Source organism: Mesoplodon mirus, assembly GCF_964341445.2.
Source record: "Mesoplodon mirus genome assembly, chromosome: 15".
Taxonomy (NCBI): Eukaryota; Metazoa; Chordata; class Mammalia; order Artiodactyla; family Ziphiidae; genus Mesoplodon; species Mesoplodon mirus.
The window spans coordinates 29,700,753-29,719,690 of record NC_138991.1 but is presented as its reverse complement, the minus strand read 5'-3'; the positions used below and the strand labels follow the sequence as shown (position 1 = coordinate 29,719,690).

The 18,938-nt window shown below is 57.5% G+C and overlaps 1 protein-coding gene across 1 annotated transcript; it reads left to right on the top strand.

Annotated features, from left to right (window-relative positions):
* The first annotated feature begins 8,150 nt into the window (after window positions 1-8,150).
* On the top strand, window positions 8,151-18,837 carry SLC4A11 (solute carrier family 4 member 11). Its single transcript, XM_082645078.1, has 19 exons — window positions 8,151-8,195; window positions 10,495-10,647; window positions 10,784-10,830; window positions 11,113-11,344; window positions 11,431-11,512; window positions 11,753-11,876; window positions 13,519-13,734; window positions 13,811-13,904; window positions 14,004-14,129; window positions 14,209-14,322; window positions 14,413-14,545; window positions 14,812-14,885; window positions 15,322-15,586; window positions 15,663-15,769; window positions 15,862-16,030; window positions 16,121-16,294; window positions 16,497-16,692; window positions 16,783-16,952; window positions 17,082-18,837. Exons 1-19 carry the CDS (start codon window positions 8,165-8,167, stop codon window positions 17,143-17,145), a joined length of 2,571 nt encoding a protein of 856 aa, XP_082501204.1. The 5' UTR covers window positions 8,151-8,164; the 3' UTR covers window positions 17,146-18,837.
* Window positions 18,838-18,938: the final 101 nt, after the last annotated feature.

The following is an 18,938-nucleotide window of genomic DNA, read 5'->3' as shown; positions in this document are numbered from 1 at the left end:
GAGCTTTTCTGTTAAAGTCAGATACCTATCTGATTTAATTTTTTTTGCTTTCTGCTAGTCTTTTCTACTACAAGTGATAGCAAACACAGTTGTTCTGTTGTGGTGGTGGTGATGGTAGTAGTGACTTTTAAACAAGGGAAGAAACATTTTAACTTGAAAATGTTCTATTCGCTAAGATAACTGCCCCCCTGAAGATGGAGAAAAGGCTCCTACTGCTTCTGTATACCCAGGAACACCAGTGTTCCATGGGAGCCATGGGAGCCTGTTTGATACTTTTTTTTCTCCTAAATAAAAGAAGGATCAGGAATTCCCTGGTGGTCTAGTGGTTAGGATTCTGCACTTCCACTGCTGTGGCCTGGGTTCAATCCCTGGTCAGGGAAATGACCCAACCAAAAGAAAAAAAAGATCATGTAGACTGTAATGCTACTCCACATTGGTGGGGGTGAGAACTGGACCAACTAAAGAGTGATTTTGAAGGAGCAATTGACAAGACGAAATGACTAATTAGACAAGAGCCAAAGGGATGAATGACCTCAAGGTAGAAGTGGAAAAAGCCAAAGTGGAAAAAACCCCAACATTTTGAAACAATTCCAAAATTCTTTTGTTTCATTCTCCAGAAATTTGAAGAAAAATAAATTTGTTTATCCACAAATTATACCTGTTTTGCCCAGGCCTCAGCATTGCTAAATTGACTAGCCAAAATAATTTGGTTAAAAAAATTGCATCAGGGCCTCCCTGGTGGCGCAGTGGTTGAGAGTCCGCCTGCCGATGCAGGGGATACGGGTTCGTGCCCCGGTCTGGGAGGATCCCATATGCCGCGGAGCGGCTGGGCCCGTGAGCCATGGCCGCTGGGCCTGCGCGTCCGGAGCCTGTGCTCCGCAACGGGGGAGGCCACAGCAGTGAGAGGCCCGCATACCGCAAAAAGAAAAAAAAAAAAAAAAAAAAAAAAAAAAACTTGCATCAGGGTTGACAAATTTTATGTCAAACGAATAAATGATTAGAAATCTGTTAAAAAAAAAAAGCTAACCAAATGAAGTGTGACTATATTTCCATTTTATCCTACCACTACTACTGTTTTTCCATACCAATAAACAAGTTTAATTTTTTCCTTCATAGCTTCAAAATTTTAAGAAACTTTACATCTTTACTCTGAAATTTCATGCCTGGGTGAATGTACACATAATAGCAAAATAAGGACAACAGGAGGAGGAAAGATGGTTTGATAACCAAAACTTCATGGAATTTTCTAACTAAAAAAACTATTTCTAGATAACTAATAGGAACCGACTGTATAACACAGAGAACTCTACTCAATACTCTGTAATGACCTATATGGGAATAGAATTTTAAAAAGAGTGGGTATATATATATGTAAAACCAATTCACTTTGCTACACAGCAGAAACTAACACAACATTGTAAGTCAACTATACTCCAATAAAAATTAAAAAAAAAAAAAAGCACTCGATTTCAACCTCTTTGTTTTATAGATAAAAAGGATCAGAGACCCAAAGAGGCTGAACGTCTTGCCCGAGGGTGTTGCCCTGTATGCCTTCCCCACTAACTTTTCCTTTCTGTGCATCCAGCTTCCTTGGAGGAGCTGGGAGGAGCTGGAGGTCATTTGAAAGACAGCTGAAGTGGGGCAGCAGGCAGTGTCAGCCCTGAATAGTGAGCTCGAAGCAGAACCTTGGGCAGCTCCTTGACACAGGGGACCAGTGAGAATGAGAGCCATGGATAAGGAGGATGTGGGGTACACATAAAGGCTAAGGAGGGCAGTGATGACCAGGAGGATGATAGGCCACCTGGATTCACCACTTGGAAGGACTCAGGTGGCTGGTGATGGGGTTCAAATGAAGTGGGGCCTGGGGGTAGATGAGGGTGGGGAAGTTTGGGGCCAGCTCTGATGGGAATGCAGGTTCCTGGCCTCTCATAGGGATACCCTGGAGCAGGATGAGTGAAAGTAGGTCAGTGTTTAGTGGTGTCTGTCTGCCAGGGGTTTCTTGGCTGAGAAGCTGGGCTGTGGAACTGGAAACCCAGGTCAGAAGGCATGAGGGCAGTGGGGCAGCTCTGGAACCTTCCTGCTCAACAGCCTGCTGTCTAGCACTAGATTCTGACTCTGAGTATGGGGGGCACAGAGGGATATTGTCCTGAGGGGAGCAGGTCCTTCTGGCCCTCCATAGGGCTCCTTGCCTTCCTAGCTGTCCTTATAGGAACCTGGATCTTCCTCTCAGTAGGGGTGGATGGCAACTGGGAGAAGGCTTCATGCTGTGATATTTGAGCACCAAAAGGTCTTCCTCTCACCTACCCAGGGGGCCTGGAGGTGTCCCCCAGGAAAGAGGGGAGGCCAGTGGAGGCCCTCTTCCCTCCCTCAGCCCCCTCCAGCACCACTGGAGGGATAGTATGGGAACATCATCTCTCCTCCCAGGAACAGCAAGGGGGTGGTACAGCCGCAGCTGGAGAAGGGCTGTTAAGGGTCTGGGAATGCTGGTCAAGGCTGCCTGCCCTGGGCAGCAAAGAGCCCCAAGAGGTTTGTGACTCCAGGGAAAGCCTAAGGCTGCAAGGTGCGGAAAGCCATGCTTGCCAAGGCTATCCAAGGAAGGTGAGGGCAGTAGGAGAGGGCAGATTGGAAGTAGAAATACAAGGACTTGGACATCTGAAGAGTCCAGGCGACAGGAAGGAGGCAGAGGGAGTCAGGAGTACCTGGCTGGAAAACCTGAGTGGGAGTGGAGGATGGCGGCTGAAGAGGTCATGTGGGGGGCTTCATGGCTTGAAAGCCTCCAGGAACTGTACAGGGAGGTGTTGGTCATGCGTTCAATATGTCATGGATTTATTGAGCACCTACTACACCGGTGCTGCGCTGGTGAAAGACACCATAGCCTTGCTCTCAGGGAGATCCCAGTCTAGCCTGGGAGACGGCCCAGGCAGTAAAGTAAGAAGGCTGTGCTGCAGAGTTAGGGGCCATGAGGATCTGTGATGGCAGAAAACAGGAACCTACTTTAGATGGTGTGACCAGGGGAGGCCTCTCTGAGAGCTGAAGGATGAACTGAGCCACGAGCTCAGCTGTGGACACACCTTCCAGGTACTCAGACTCTCCAGGCCTGGAGGCAGGTGGGGGCCGGTTGTGTTGAAGGAACTGTTGGCAGCCAGATGGCTGGAACAGTGCTCCCCTGGGAGCAGGAGGTCTGGGATGAGATGGGAAATAGGCAGGTGCCAGGCTGTACAGCACCCCCTACCCCACACCCCTACTCCCCTAGGCCACAGCAGGGAGTTTGCTTTTATTTATTTTTTTCCTAAATGCCATGAGAAGCCATTGGAGGTGGAGAATGGATGGTGGGTGTGGGCAAGTCAGAGGGCCAGATGATGGACCAGGCTGGGGATGCAAGGGGGCAGAACTGAGCTCTATTTTGAAGGTAAACCCAACAAAACTTACTCATGGATCAGATGTGAATGAGTCGGGGGGACTCCCAGGTCCAGAGCAGCCAGGTGGATGGTGGTGGATAGTGGACTCGGGAGCTCTATTTTGCCTGAATATCATCTGAATTCCCTACTAGCCATCCAGGTAGGGGGGAGGGTGTAAGTAGGCTATGTCATGTTGAAGTCAGGAGCTCAGTGACAGGTGTCGTGAAATCTGGTGGCCAGCTGTGGCTGGTAGAGAGCCATGGATCCAGGGAAAGATCCAGGGCAGGCCAACACTCCTAGGTCCGAGGAGGTGAGAGAGAGAGAAGGAAATGCTGCAAGAAAAAAGGAGGGGTACTTCCCTGGTGGCCCAGTGGGTAAGACTCCACTCCCCTAACGCAGGGGCCTGGGTTTGATCCCTGGTCGAGGAACTAGATCCCTCATGCATGCTGCAACAAAGACCTGGTGCAGCCAAAATAAATAAATATTTGTTTTAAAAAGGAGGGATTGGTGGTGTTGGGAGCTGCTAGGGGGTGGGGGAGGGGCTGGCAGAAAGCTGAGGCAGGATGATCTTGAGAGCAGTTTCAGTGGGGTAGTGGGGACAAAAGATCGGTATGCATCGGTGGAAGAGAGGTAGGAGAGGCATGGATACAGAGAACTAGAGACAACTCTGGAGAAATTTGCTCTGAAGTGCAGCTGAGGAAATGGGTGGTACCTGGAGGGGGGAGTATTTTGGGTTTTGTTTTTTAATGAGATACTATAGAGTTACTTCTCCAGGTTCTAAAATCTATAGGCATAGTGGCTAAAGGAGAAAACTCAGTTGAAAGTACTTCAGAAAGCCATTAAGCGCCTTGTGGAACCCAGAATTCAAGGTTGTGTCCACAGCCCAGTAAAGTCTGAGACTTCAAGGATGCGAATGAGGGGAATGTGTGTGTCTATGTCCAGGTCCCTAAACCCCCTGTGTAAGGACCCACTGGGGCATGGAGGGTGGGGGGGAGGATGGGGAGTGTGGGGGGAGGGAGACCTGGAGCACCTGTATTTGCCCTCAGCCTCTGGTCCACAGAGGGCAGGTGGTGGGTGGGAGGACTAAAGGAAACAGCTTCTCACTTTGCAGCAGGGGTGTGGGGGTCAGGGTCTCTCCAGGACAGCCAGGGGAATAGAAACCACAGGGGCAGAGCGCAGGAGGCTATAGTGGGGAAGGGGTCAGAAGGGGTTGGTGTCAGTTTCTGTGAGAGTCAGGTCCATAGACCACTGCGGGAGATCTTGACTGTGGGCTCCTGTTTCCTCGGTGAGCTCAGTGGTAAGGGCCTCAGATGAGGGAGGAGGCTGCAGTACGGGGATGAGAGGTGTCCCCTCCATTCCAGGGTGGCTTCCAGGAACAGCTGGGTTGGAATGTCCAGGTGTTTGGGAGCTGCTGATGACATGGGGAGGCAGATGTAGAGGCCTAGGCTTTCTGAGATGAGAGGGGCTGAGGGCAAAATGGGTGTTTTTTCAGGGGTCCAGCCCCTGCACCTCCCACATGGAACTTTGCTTCCTGGGCAATCAGCCTGCCTGTCTTCAGCTCCCCTTCAAATCTCCATCCCCCACCCCGCTGTCTGGGGGAGTCTGTGCCATGGGCTGCGGGTCTACCTAAACGGTGACCTAGAGACGGTCCCTAGGCTGAATGGAGGGGATACCCATGAATGGAGGAGACCCCATGTCTCCACCCAAGCTCTGCTCACCACAACCATAGGAGCATGTGGCCAGCCCCGTCAGTCGTGGTCAGAGTCCCGCAGGTCTCTTCTGCAGCATCTTCTGCAGTAGTAGGGAGCAGGGTGCTCAGGGCCATCCTGACCCCCAGGCCTTCATCTGCCAAGGAGGGCACCCCATGAAGTTTTGCTCCTAATGCTCTCTTATCTCGCTGGGAGGGGAAACCAGGTCAGCCTCACCCCATCTATGCATGGGGCTGCCCCAACGCACCAGGAACCCTTGGGGGCCGCAGGGAAGCCCCTGCCGTAGAGGTGGGCTCACCCTGGGCTTGCTTTGCCTGCCCTCTTCCATGCCTGGGGGACAGAGGCGGAGAACTTTCCAGCAGGAGGTCAGATGGGGGGATTGCTGCTATTCCTAGGGCTGGTGGCCAGTGTGGAAGGAATGGGGGGTTAACACTTTGTTATGGGGAGAGTTCCTGGGTCAGTCCGGGGCCTGAGGGCTGTGTGATCATTTGTTGAGAAGCCACCAAGGGTCAGATCAGGGGTTCACCGCATGGGCTGGACTTGCCTGGCCGCGCGCATCACCGCCTCCCTACACAAGAGAGCTCGCGCCCCACCCCGCACCCATCCTCCCGAACACATACTCTGCTGGCAGAGGACCAGGCGCCGGAGAAGGCGCGTTCCCGGGCCGGGCTCCCTCGTGTCCGGGAAGGAAAACCGGGCGGCGGGGCCATCTTGAGAAGGAAAAAAGCCGCAAGCCAAGACCTTGACCGAAGAGAAGGCCGAGGGCGCAACGAGGCCGGGAGAGAAACCGCGAGGCGCGCTGCCAGTAAACCCGACGCCGCCGAGTCGGGAGGGCAGCGGGCTCCGCGGGGCAGGGCGTAGCCCAGAGAACGCGCGCCGGCCCGTGTAGTTAGTCGGGGCGCGCTTCCTGGAGGAGGACTAGGAGGATTTACCGCTCGAGCAGCCGGGATGAATGGAGGGGGCGGGGCCCAGGAGGGCTGGGCCCAGCGGAGGTCCCCTGCCTAGAGGAGGGGGTGAGGGGGCCCGGCCAAGTGCTTAAAGCCGACTGCAGGGAGGCCCTACCCACACCCGCCTCACTGTCTCAACTCCGAGGGTCTCCGAGCTCACCGAGCTTCTTCCCAGAAACTTCGCAGCCCCGCTCAGCCACTAACGCTCACTGCGCGGGCCCGAAGAAGCCCAGTCTACGCGTTCTGGCTAAGTCGCCGCGGGCTCCCGGGAGTAGCCCGCCCGGGCTGAACAGGAGCGCGGGTGAGGGCGCGGGGCGGGCGGACGGGACCCCGCCCGGGCAGCGCTGGGGAGGACCGTCGGCGCGGCATTAGGACCCAGGCGCGGCGCAGGCTTGTGTCTCCGGCTCCAGCCTCAGGCCCGCCCAGGACGCCGAGGTTGGGGTCCCGCGGCACCTGGTGAGGAGCCAGGGCGTGCGCGCTGGTGTGCAGCCGTCCCGCGGCTGATCGCTGGGGCCATGGCCGCGGCCACCAGGCGCGTGTTCCATCTCCTGCCATGCGGTGGGTGCCTGCGGCTGGAAGGCCGTCCGGTCTCCGTCGCAGAGGCGTGCTAAGCTGGGACGCGGAGCCGTCGAGGCGCTGGGGGGAATGCGGACGCCGCCGGCCTGCACCGGTCCCCGGCGTGGTGGGCGAGAGGGTCGTGGGGGCTTCCCAACTGGGACGGGGGTGACCGGGGGTGCCCTGGGTGAGTTCAGCCGCGAGGGAGTGGGAGCCCGGGTGGGTATGCGGGTGGCTGGGGGAAGCCCAGGACGACTTCGTGGGCACTGCGCGCTTGACTTAATGCCGTTTTGAAACTCTTAACAGTTTTTGAACCTACGAGGTAGCTTGTGGAGGAGTGGGGGGCTTGCAAATGGCGGGGCGGAGTTGCGGGTCCCTAGCACCCGGAGCGCCAGGGTCTTCGCAGCCGGGCGTGCAGCCACCTCGGAAAGCCTCATTTTACGTTCTACCCGACACCTTCCCGCCCCTGGCGCTGCGCGGCAGCCTGCCCACTCTTAGGGATCCTTGGGCCTCTGACTGTCCCCAGCGCGGCCGCAGCTGACACCTGAGGGCCACCCCGGGGTTTGTACTACCATCTATTTACGTGGCACTTGAACCGCCCCGCATGGGAGTAGCATCCCCACCCTTCCATACCCTCGTCATTCTCGTCCTTTGTCCATCCCTGCAGCCTCTGGTGCTAGCTTTACTGACCCCGCCCCTCCCTTCTGATGCCGCCCGGGCTCCCGCCCCGGGAGTCCGTCCGCATCCTGCCCCCCGACCCCCAGGGTCTCCGAGTCTGGAGGCGCTTTCCTCTCGTGCACGCGGCCCTTCCTGTCGCTTCCTTCCTCGCAAAGCGAGGCACAAACAGCCCGGACCATCCATCCGGGGCCCGGCGCTGAGAGCACGGACAGCTCTCTTCCTCCCCCCCCCCACCCGCCCCCCACCCCGCGGCATCTCCCAAGAGGACCAACGGCTCCGCCTCCCAGGAGAAAGTGGGTGGTGCTGAGGGCAGGAGGCCGTTGCCGGGTCGCCCCCGTGTGACCCCTGGCGCGTGAGGTTGGGGGCAACTGCCCGTGTGATGGGTGTTGATGGCATCAGGGACCGACGTGAGAGTGAGGGCCGAAAAGTGCTGGAAGAACCCCAGCCCAGTTACTGGGCTTGGCAGCGAAGGCTTGAGAGAGGGAGGCCGGCTTCCACAGGGAAGGTGGCCAGGCAAGTCTCCTCCCTCCCGAGTCCTGCAACCAGCGAATCCTTCCTTCCTTCACTGGGTACTCTTAATTACTCCTGGAGAAAACATGCTGAGAGCATCTCCCTGTCTGCCTCGGTCCTTTCCCACCTGGGCAGCCCCTAGCAGATGGGCTGAAGAATAACAGGCCTGGCTTCCTCTGGCTCCTCAAGGAGCCCCTGTCTTGTACTGTCCCCTGCTCCTTTTTCTCCCAGGGTCTCTGGGAAGGGTAAGAAAGACTCAGCAGGGTTGGTGTGGGGTGGGCAGCAGATGTGCCCTGAAGACTGTCCGGGGCTGGTGCATGGAGCTGGTGACAATTCTTTGCCTTGCCTTGCAGAAAACTCTTCTATCATGTCGCAGAATGGATACTTTGAGGATGCAGGTGAGTACATTTCAGGTATGGGTGTGTGTATAGAGAGAGCTCCTTGGTCAAAAGTCTCTAGGGGACCTAGTCCATCCACCTGGGTACTCATGGTACTCTGCTGGTGCTGGGATGCCTTTGGATTCTACCCTCCAGAAAGCTGTGATGTGGTCAGAGGGGCAGCTGATAACTGCCCTGGGCTCTGGCAGATCTCTGGTTGTCCTGTGGTCCTGGGAGGGCAGGCTGCTCCCATCCTGCACTATGTGGACCATGATAGCCCATGGTTTTGCTGTTACAATGCTCTGGTTGTCTGACCAGCTTTTAGGCTAAGTGTTGTGTGTGCCCACATTCCTCAGACCCCGCCCAGCCCTCTGAGGGAGGGGCTGCCATTGTCCCTCTAAAGAATTGTAACCTCTCTGCACCTCAGCTTTCCCTGCTTGCACCAGCCTAGCTCTCTCCCTCCCCATATCTCTGGGCTGGCTCTGTGCTGCCTCTCCTGAGCCCAGATTCGGGAGCTGGCCTCAGAGGGGTGTTTAGTGGGACAGTGCTTGGACACAGTGGTGATGTGCTCCTACCCAGGGTCCCCAGGGCATGGTGACTGCATGTGCCAGGCTGCTGGTGGGCAGGTTAGGTGTGTGATTGGGCTATAGGGTGGAGATAGGGCACGCATGGCATCCCAGGAGCCTTGCAGGGAGCTGGTAGTGTCTGCTGGGTAGGTCCTAGATAGAGCCCAGGATAGTGGAGAAGAGGGACAGTGTGAGAAGCATGCTGGGGAATAGTGGGTGCTGGTGGGGGTGACAGAAAGGAGGTTGGGATAGGTTGGGGCTGGGGAACCAAGCATTCTAAGCAAAGCAGGTCTAGAATTGGGGAGGAAGGTGTTTTTCATGGACATGAGCTCCATGACAAATGGGGGAATGACATCTTTTGAATAATAGTTCTTCTCTGGGCTCTGGGTGCAGTGCAGACCTGGAGTTAGGGGTCACCAGTCCATGAGGGCCTTGACAGGGGAGGCCTAGTGCCTCCTACCCAGAAAGGGCCCAGGCTGAGCACAGGACATTGGGGGAACAGGGCCTGGGATGTGCAGAGGAAACCAGTGGGAGGGAGTGGAAGTGAGTCAGGGTGAGTCACTGCCTGGCAGGTGGAGGCGTGCTGCTGACCCGTCCCTGTTCCTGCACAGGTGTTTTTCAGGCATTGGTGGGGTCTCAGCTACAAGGGCTCCTGGGTGAATCACAAGTGGTGGACCACAGGGGACTCACAGGACAGTGAGGAAGAGGTGTCAGCTGGGCCAAGAGTAAGGCAGGGAGGGCCCTGCCAGAGGAGAAAGGGTCTGTCAAGGCTTGAAGAAGGCCCTCCAGGGAGGGAAGCCCTCAGCTTGGAGGACAGGAGCTGGCATGCCTGGGGTGCTAGCCGCCTGGCCTGAGGAGTGAGAGATGGAGGTGGGCGGTGTGGGACTGGGCCTGAGGGGCCAGGGGTAGCAGGGCTGGCTCAGGCTGTCATCCCAGAGGCTGTGGGGAGCCCCAGCAGGACTCAGGGCAGACTGGAACTTTTGCATGTCGTCAGGAAGGCTTCCTATAGGAGGGGGCCTGTGTTGGGGGGCAGTTGCAGGAACTGAGACGCAGACCAAAAGAAAGGGGCAGCAGGCTCTGTGCTCTGGAGTCCCCAGGTGCCATAACAGGCCCCTTGCCCACCATGGGTGGAGGCCTGAGATGAGGCCTCCTCTGGGGTCCTCTCACCTCTGTCTCTGGCTCTGTTTTTCTGGCTCTCTTGCTTCCTGGGCCTTGTCTGATGTTGGACTAAGGTCTCTCAGCCTTGATGCTTTGCCCCACATGCCTTCCCTGTGCCAATGAGGTCCGGATACTGCAGGGCTCTGGCTTTCCTTGAGTTGCTTCTGGGGAGCCAGACAGGTCCAGGTCCCGCAACCTGGAGGTTCTGAGAAGGCAGGGGCCAGTCAGTCTTAACTACATCATTGTACCATGTGCCTGGCTCAGTGTCTGTGGAATGAACATGTTCTTTCTCTAGCTAAAGGATATGTGTGGCACAGAACAGTGCAGGGTTCCCGCTGCTGAAGAATGTTGGAGAAAACCATTGGGTGGGGGGTGCCAGCTGGCTGCCGTACGCAGGGGGCTGGGCCAGGACCAGATATTGGGCCTAGCTGAGGTTTCCTTCCTAGCCTGCTAGAGGCCTCCCTTACCACTCACCGAGATTGCACCAAGTGGGACAGCCCAGGGGCCCCCGCTCCTTTGGCTTGGAGCCCCTTTGTCCTGTGTGTAGCCCGGCCCTCTTGGGGGGGGGTCTCTCTTGGTGGTGGTTGGGGCTCCAGGCTACCTCAAGCGTGACACGGATGATGCCTCTGAAACCCGTGAGGAGAGCCTGGGGGATGAGGCCTTCGACACGGTCAACTCCTCCATTGTGTCTGGCGAGAGCATCCGTTTCTTTGTCAACGTCAACCTCGAGGTGCAGCCCACCCAGTCTGGTATGGGGGTTGTAGCAGGGATGGGTCGGGGGAGGCATGCAGGGGACTGGGGACTGGGCAGATACGGCCCTGCTCCACCAAGAGAGACCTGAAGGGCTGGGGCCGCCCCCTGAGCCCTCCCGCTTTCCTCCAGCAGAGAGTGAATCGCCTGGCGGCTACGGGCTCCTACACATCTCCCGCAAGGTGAGTGGCCCATTGACCGGATGGGAGACATTTGGTCCTGGACCACTAGCTGGGGGTGGAGGTGGTTGCTTCCCTGAGAGAGCTCACACCGATGCTGGATCTCATACTAGCCCAGGGCCCGGCTGCTGGGGCCAACCACGCTGGTCTTCTCTCCAGGAAGGGGGTGTCGGGTCCTGGTGGGCAGGGTCAGCCGGGGACCACCACAGAGGAAGGACCCAGACAGCGACAGGAGGTCTTTCTTATTTATGGGCCTGTGTGGTTCTGTGTATGGGGTCCCCACAGTACCTGAAGCTAAAGAACTTTGAGGAAGAGATCCGAGCGCACCGGGACCTAGACGACTTCTTGGCACGGGCCAGCATCATCCTGAACGAGACAGCCACCTCCCTGGATGATGTGCTACGGGCCATGCTGTGCCGCTTAGCCCAAGACTCCCAGAACATCGAGCCCGACTGCAACTTGGACCTGCTCATGGCCATGCTTTTCACTGATGCCGGGGCCCCCATGGAGGGTAAAGGTAAGGGCTGTCCCTCTGCCTGGGCGAGAGAGAGGTCAGGGAGGTGGGGCCATCTGACCCTCCTGTTCCTTCCACTCTGTCAGCAGTTCACCTACTGTCAGATACCATCCAAGGGGTCACTGCCACAGTAACGGGGGTGCAATACCAGCAGTCGTGGCTCTGCATCATGTGAGTTGCCAGGCCGCCACAACTGGCCTCCCCACGTCACCTTGGAGCCAGGCATCCAGTCCCTGTGGAGGCTGGCCCGCTCAGTTTGCGGGGAGAGAGAGTGAGGAATCCATCCCATTTGGTCTTTTTTTTCCTCCCTAACAGAGGTCACCGGGGTCATGGTTGGGGGCTCGGGGAGGGGGGAGCCCCAGCTCCCAAGGGTGGCAACTGTGTGCTGTGTGCCCTCTCTGTCCCTGCCAGCTGTACCTCCAAGGCCCTGCTGAAGCGGCACGTGTGCATCAGCCGCCTGGTTCGCCCGCAGAACTGGGGGGAGAATTCCTGTGAGGTGCGGTTTGTCATCCTGGTGCTGGCCCCACCCAAGATGGTGAGGAGGGGTTTCGGGTGGCTGCTCTGTTTCCCAGGAAGGAGGGTTCCAGGTTACCCTGCCCTCTTCTTGGGGGCATCTCTCCCAGTGCTGGAAGCACCACAGTCCTGGCCTCTGAAGGCCACATTCTCACCCTCTCTGTTCATCTCCACCCTACTGGGGTTCATCTGAAGCATACTTGTTAGGTCTTTATCAAGCCCTAATTTCCCCAGAAGTTGCCCAAAAGGTTGTATTTCTTCCCTGACTGAAAAGAGATACTTTTTAAGATTATTACTATTCAAATATAGGGGCCTTTCTTTGGCCTGCCCAACCCTAACTCTTCTAGTTGGCTATGATTTGTTGACCAAAGATCCCCACTCCTTCCTGGGGTATTTACCCCCCGGCCAGGGGCATCTCGCTTTTGTGGGGGCTGAGACTTATACAATTTGGGGAATCTTCTTTTATGGAAAAGGATTTTAAAATCATTAATAGAAAATGGCTAGGGCCCCTCCCCAGGCCTGGGAAGGGCCTTAATGCTTAAGATTCCATTGGCTTCTTTTTTTTTTTTTTTTTTTTTTTTTTTGTGGTATGCGGGCCTCTCACTGTTGTGGCCTCTCCCGTTGCGGAGCACAGGCTCCGGACGCGCAGGCTCAGCAGCCATGGCTCACGGGCCCAGCCGCTCCGCGGCATATGGGATCCTCCCAGACCGGGGCACGAACCCGCATCCCCTGCATCGGCAGGCGGACTCTCAACCACTGCGCCACCAGGGAGGCCCTCCATTGGCTTCTTGATGACTCTGCCCCTGCCTCTGGTGTAGACTCAGAGCTTCGGATGGCCCCTCTCCAGGCTTTCTCTAAGCAAAGGGGGTGCTAATGGGATCGTCCCTCCCAGGGCTTTCATAGACATGCTGTGAATCTCTCCAGATGTTACTGTGCTGGGGAGAGAGGAAGGGCATTTAGGGCAGTGGGCAGCTCATGGGTCAGAGGGAGTGACAGCTGACAAGGTGGCCAGAACAGCTGGAAGGAAGAGAATCCCTAGGATTGAGTGGCTAGACTGGTGCCTTGAGACAGGCCAGCCATCCTGACACCTGGCTCCTCCTCGGGGGAACAAGCCTGTTCTAAAGCTACCAGAAAGCACAGTGTGCACAGTGCAGCCCCGGGACTGTAGCTTTGGGCAGCATGGAGGGGTGGATGCTGCTCCCAGGGGACCTAGGATGGGGAGGTGAGACAGGCTGCTGGGATGGAGGTTGAACACTGAGTTCATGGACAGGGTTGAGCTTGGCCAGGCAAGAGGCACAAGGCTGGATGGGCCTGGAACCCCTCTGAAAATCATAAACCAGCCGACCGTGCAAATGCCACCAGTGAAAAGTAGCTGGGTGAACATTTTTCTCCACCATCATGATTTCATTATCCACAATTACACAGATTTAATACCTGAGTTTATTAAAAAAAAATACTAGGTTGATGGTAGTTCTAGTGATCTGCTAACCTGGTGGAAATCGTGGCAGAGTCCACTATGCTTGAACTTTGGGGGACTACACCCAGGTCATGGGGAGAGCACCTGCCACGTGCTTGGGAATGTCTGTCCGTGAGTGGCCAGGCTGGGGTTGGGCACCCTTCGCTCTACAATGGCTACAGATGTGATTCTCTTGCCCCATCCCCAGAAAAGCACCAAAACTGCGACGGAGGTGGGACGCACGTTTGCCACCATGTTCTTAGACATCACCTTCCGCCAGAAGCTCCTGAAGACCCGCACGGAGGAGGAATTCAAGGAGGCCCTGGTACATCAGAGACAGCTGCTCACCGTAATGAGCCACTGTCCGAGCATCAGCATGAAGGACTACAGCATGAGCTCCATCTGCACCCACAGACCCCCGCAGGTGCAGGGCAGAGGTGGCCTGGGCGGGCAGCACGGGGCAGGGACACAGGGCTGATGGGCGCGTGTCCTCTTCTCAGCCCCCACGGCACAAGGACTTTCTCCCCATGGGGAGGGGCATCCGGGAGGACATCGCCCGCAGATTCCCTGTGTACCCACTGGACTTCACTGATGGTAAGTGGCCCATGGCCCTCCTGGAGCTCGGCCTGTAGCTCAGGCCCCAGGCTTGTCCTGTATCCCCAACACACCCTCCGCCCTGTCTCCCATTCCTAGGCATGATCGGGAAAAACAAAGCTGTGGGCAAATACATCACCACCACCCTGTTCCTCTACTTCGCCTGCCTCCTGCCCACGATCGCTTTTGGGTCCCTCAACGATGAGAACACGAACGGGGCCATTGGTGAGGGGTTGGAGCCTGGTGGGGCATGCCGGGTGGAGCCCAGGGCCACGGTTCCCCCCTGACTGCCCCGCATCCTCAGATGTACAGAAGACCATAGCTGGGCAGAGCATTGGAGGCCTCTTGTACGCACTCTTCTCCGGGCAGCCACTGGTGGTGCTGCTGACGACCGCACCCCTGGCCCTCTACATCCACGGTGCAGTGGGGGCGGCAGCGGGGAGATGCTTCCTGAGGTCGCTGGTCCCAGCCTGGCCCTGACTGCTCACTCCTGTCCCACCGCCTGCAGTGATCCGTGGCATCTGTGATGACTACGATCTGGACTTCAGTACCTTCTACGCATGGACAGGCCTGTGGAACAGTTTCTTCCTCGCGCTTTATGCCCTCTTCAACCTCAGCCTGGTCATGAGTCTCTTCAAGAGGTGACAGGGCCTTCCCTAAGCTTCTGGGACTCGCAAGCAGGAGGGAGACCAAGGCCAGGGGCCTGGGTCAGCCTCCACGCCAGCCTCTGAGGCCCTGTTAACCCTAGAGTAGATGGGGTGCCCCCACCATATCACTGCTCCAGGGGGAAAGCCTGGGACCCTGGTCCTCTTCATGGCAGGAGGTAGGGGGCCATGCTGAGGCTCGGGGAAGGCTCCCCACTACTAACAACTCACCCCGTCTTATGAGGCATATCCCCTGCTGGCAGGTCAACGGAGGAGATCATTGCTTTGTTCATTTCCATCACATTCGTGCTGGATGCTGTCAAGGGCATGGTCAAAAGTGAGTGTATTGCCGATGGCCACCTCCTGCAGGGGAAGCTGAGTTGAGACGGGGGGCTATGGAACTGTGCCCAGAGCAGCCAAGAAGCATGCAAGCGTTAAGGTTGCTTCCATGGCCCAGGGTGCTCTGGGAGCCATGACTAGCAAAGAGCAGCAGGCCCACGTGCTAGAGGGTGATAGAGCTGCCCTAGGCAGGATCAGAGGCACTGGGCCAAGCAGGATTCGCTGTCAGAAATGGATGAGGGCAGGGTGTGGAGTGGTGGGTAGACAGGCAGGTCAAGGGGTCCTGGCTGACAGAAGGCCAGCTCTCTCCCCTCCTCCCCCCAGAATCCCTTCCTCCCCTCGGGGCTCCTTCACCCCCACATCCAGGAGGAAGCTGCTGGGCCCCCAGGCTCCCAGAACCCAGATGGCTGAGTCCTGTTGGCCTGTGTCCATAGTCTTCCAGAAGTACTACTGTGGCCACAACCCCGGGAACTACTACGAAGATAGGTCTTCCCCGGTGAGCCTGCTGGGCCTCAGCCCCAGCCTCAACAGCAGCCTCCACGCTGCCCTCAACACCAGCCTCCTGGCCAGCCCACCAGAGCTGACTTCAGTGGGCAGCCAGGGCCCCGAGCCCCTGGCCCGGGACACGGCTGTGCTCAGCCTCCTCATCATGCTGGGGACACTCTGGCTGAGCTACACCCTCTACCAGTTCAAGAAGAGGTGAGGAGTGCCCCCTCAGGGTGAGGGCAAGGGAGCACAAGCCGCAGGCCACGCTGACACCCACCTGCCTCCCTAGCCCTTACCTGCACCCCTACATGCGTGAGATCCTGTCAGACTGTGCCTTGCCCATCTCAGTGCTCACCTTCTCCCTCATCTCTTCCTACGGCTTCCAGGAGATTAAGAGTGAGTTGGGACTAGGCGTGGGGTGGGGTGGGGTGTGGTGGGTCGCTCTGTGGGGGAGGAAGGCTTGAGCAGGGGCCTGTACCCGGCTGCAGTGGGCAAGTTCCGATACAACCCAAGCAAGAGCCTGTTCGAGATGGCCGAGATGCACTCGCTATCCCTGGTGGCCGTCAGCGGCGCCATGGGCCTCGGCTTCCTCCTCTCCATGCTCTTCTTCATCGAGCAGAACCTGGTGGCCGCCTTGGCTAATGCCCCGGAGAACAGGTTCGCAGGGCTGGGGAGGGAGGGGTAAGCATGTGCCCAGCCCTCCAGGGGCCATGGGGCTTTGTCCACATGTGACCCTGCCTGCTGCAGGCTGGTGAAGGGTACTGCCTACCACTGGGACCTCCTGCTCGTCGCCATCATCAACACCGGGCTGTCTCTGTTTGGGCTGCCCTGGATCCACGCTGCCTACCCCCACTCCCCGTTGCACGTGCGGGCACTAGCCATGGTGGAAGAGCGTGTGGAGAATGGGCACATTTACGAGACGTGAGTGTGAAACTGGCCCCTTGAGACGTGAGGCCAGAGTCACGTGGACCCTGAGGTGGGGGGTAGCCCTGGGCCACATATGACCTAAGGAAGGATATGGCTCAGGGGATAAGGGCTCAGAAGTAACAGAGCCCAGTGACCTGGGATGGACACGGCCCTGTGGACCAGGCCGGCGGTGACCCAGTGCACTGGAACCTCACAGGATTGTGAGTGTGAAGGAGACGCGGTTGACCAGCCTGGGCGCCAGCATCCTGGTGGGCTTCTCCCTCCTGCTGCTGCCCTTCCCGCTGCAGTGGATCCCCAAGCCTGTGCTCTACGGCCTCTTTCTCTACATCGCGCTCACCTCCATCGACGGCAACCAGCTGTTTGCACGCATGGTCCTGCTGCTCAAGGACCAAGTGAGTGTCTGACCCTGAGAGTGAGGGGTGGGGGTGGGGGTGGGGGATATGGCTGCAGACCTGCCCACACCTGGTCCCTGCCACCCACAGACCTCGTACCCACCCACCCACTACATCCGGAGGGTGCCCCAGAGGAAGATCCACTACTTCACAGGCCTGCAGGTCCTGCAGCTGCTGCTGCTCTGTGCCTTTGGCATGAGCACCCTGCCCTACATGAAGATGATCTTTCCCCTCATCATGATCGCCATGATCCCCATCCGGTACGGGAGGGTGGCCAGCAGGCAGGAGGGACTCGGCTGGGCGGGAGACGGTGGGCTGGAGTGGCTACCCTCAGCCTGTTCCCTCCCTGACCCAATGCTTATCCTCCTGCCTGTTCCCCCTCCCCTCAGCTACAACCTGCTGCCCCAAATCATTGAAGCCAAGTACCTGGACGCCATGGACGCTGAGCACTGAGGTCCTGACTACCAGGCCCTGGCCACACCCCATTCGCCCATCCTTCTGGGTCTTCCCAGGCTGGCTCTGTGGCTGTGTGTGGGTATCTTGGGGTGCTGCTCTGTGCTGCACCCCCTCACAGCTGTCCCAACTGGCCTAGGGTGTCTGGGCATTGAGGGGGCTCCAAGGTGTGTGTCTGCTCCTCTTCCCATTAGCCTTTTGCTTTGGGTCCGGAACTCTGCTCAGGGCAGCTTCTGCCCAGGGTGGGACTAAGCAGGACGGATTTTCTTTTGATAAAAGAGCCTGAAAGAGAAACCATTTCCTTGATTGTGTAAGGAACTTGCTGTATGCATGCACATTAGAGAATAAAGCTCCTGTTTCTATGCTTCTACATACCGCCTCCATCCATGCTGCCCTGCCCCAGCCTCTGAAGGCCACCTGAGGGCCCTGAGGAGGGAGAAACCATCCCAGGGGAAATGGGGTAAAAGGGACTGATTTGTTGAGTGCCACCTAAGGGCTATTACTTCCAACTCCACACAGTAGCTCAACAGGGAAACGTGGAAGATCCAGGAGGCCTTTGTTCTGCCATGTTGCCAGGAACCTGCAGGGAAAGTGGGCTTGGGGCCAGTGAAGAGCCCAGTGGCTGGTAGGGTGGGATGAGCACATTCACGGTGCTGCTTGCAGGATGGGTAAAGTTTAAAGGGGACAGAAAATGTACTGTGCATCCAGGACAGGACTCTGAGGAAGCAGCTGAGGAGCAGACACAGAGGGGTGCCCTGCTCCAAGTGCCACGTGGCAAGTGATCCTTCTTTGGGGCCCCCACCCCAGTAGCCTGTGTGTTTCCTGCAGGTGGGGCTGTGTCCAGGATCACCAGGCAAGGAGTAGGCAGGCCCCCCGAGCACCCCACACCTGAGCTCCAGCCGGACACCACCCACCGCAAGCAGACAACTCAGAGGAGGCTGAGCACCACCACCGGCACTTCCTGAGGAAACCACCCCGCTGGGCTTCACAGACAAGACGGGAGCAAAGGGATGAGGTCCTGTCCTCACCCACACGTGCTGATGAATTTTAGGGGAGGAAACAACCGTTAAATCTAGGCCCTGGGCCGTGCTGCTAGGACTGAGGAGGGGATGTAACTTAAGCCTGGGAGTGACACACCATCATTAAGGACCCCCACCCCCGCAACCCGCTGCACACAACAGGCTTTTCTGATTGTCCTTGGGGTTGGGCACCTCCTCTTTACCAGAGTAACACCTGCAGGAAGGCAGGGAGCCACCCCGGGACTCTGAAGTCCCTCCCAGGGAAGGGCTTCACCAGGACACAGTACGGGTCTGAGATAGCTGAGCCGGGCCTCCTGAAGGGCTCAACTCAGCTGCCCCCCCAGGCTGAACCGTGGCATGTCAACCCAACTGGGGTCAAGAACTCCATCCCTCCTCCCTGCCATAAAAATGAACCTGGCGTTATAACCATAAGCCAACATTTTAGCTGCTCTAATGTACACCAGAATAAAGCAAAAGCACTCAACATCCCACACTGCCCGCCCCCCAACCCAGCAAACACAATAGAGGCCAGCTGGGTGGTGGCATTGCTCAGTGGCTGGGTGGGCGGGCAGCAGGGATGTGGCATGGAAAAGTTCAGCCCATGATCAGAGGCTTCAAGGACAAAAAGATATAATACTCCAGCTAGCAAGGGCACACGAACAGCCTCGACACAGCACTGCCCTCGTCCAGCCACCCCCCACACCCCTTTTGCCCCCCCCACCTGAGAGGTTTCCTGCTCATGCCAAAGGGGACTCAGGAGACAGACACCTGTCT

What these genes read in the sequence shown, in the direction of transcription:
- SLC4A11 (XM_082645078.1), top strand. Translation starts at nt 8,165, where the DNA reads ATGTCGCAGAATGGATACTTTGAGGATGCAG. An exon ending in TGGATACTTTGAGGATGCAG is followed by an intron (nt 8,196 to 10,494) that starts GTGAGTACATTT and finishes TTGGGGCTCCAG; the next exon opens with GCTACCTCAAGCGTGACACG. An exon ending in TCCTACACATCTCCCGCAAG is followed by an intron (nt 10,831 to 11,112) that starts GTGAGTGGCCCA and finishes GGGTCCCCACAG; the next exon opens with TACCTGAAGCTAAAGAACTT.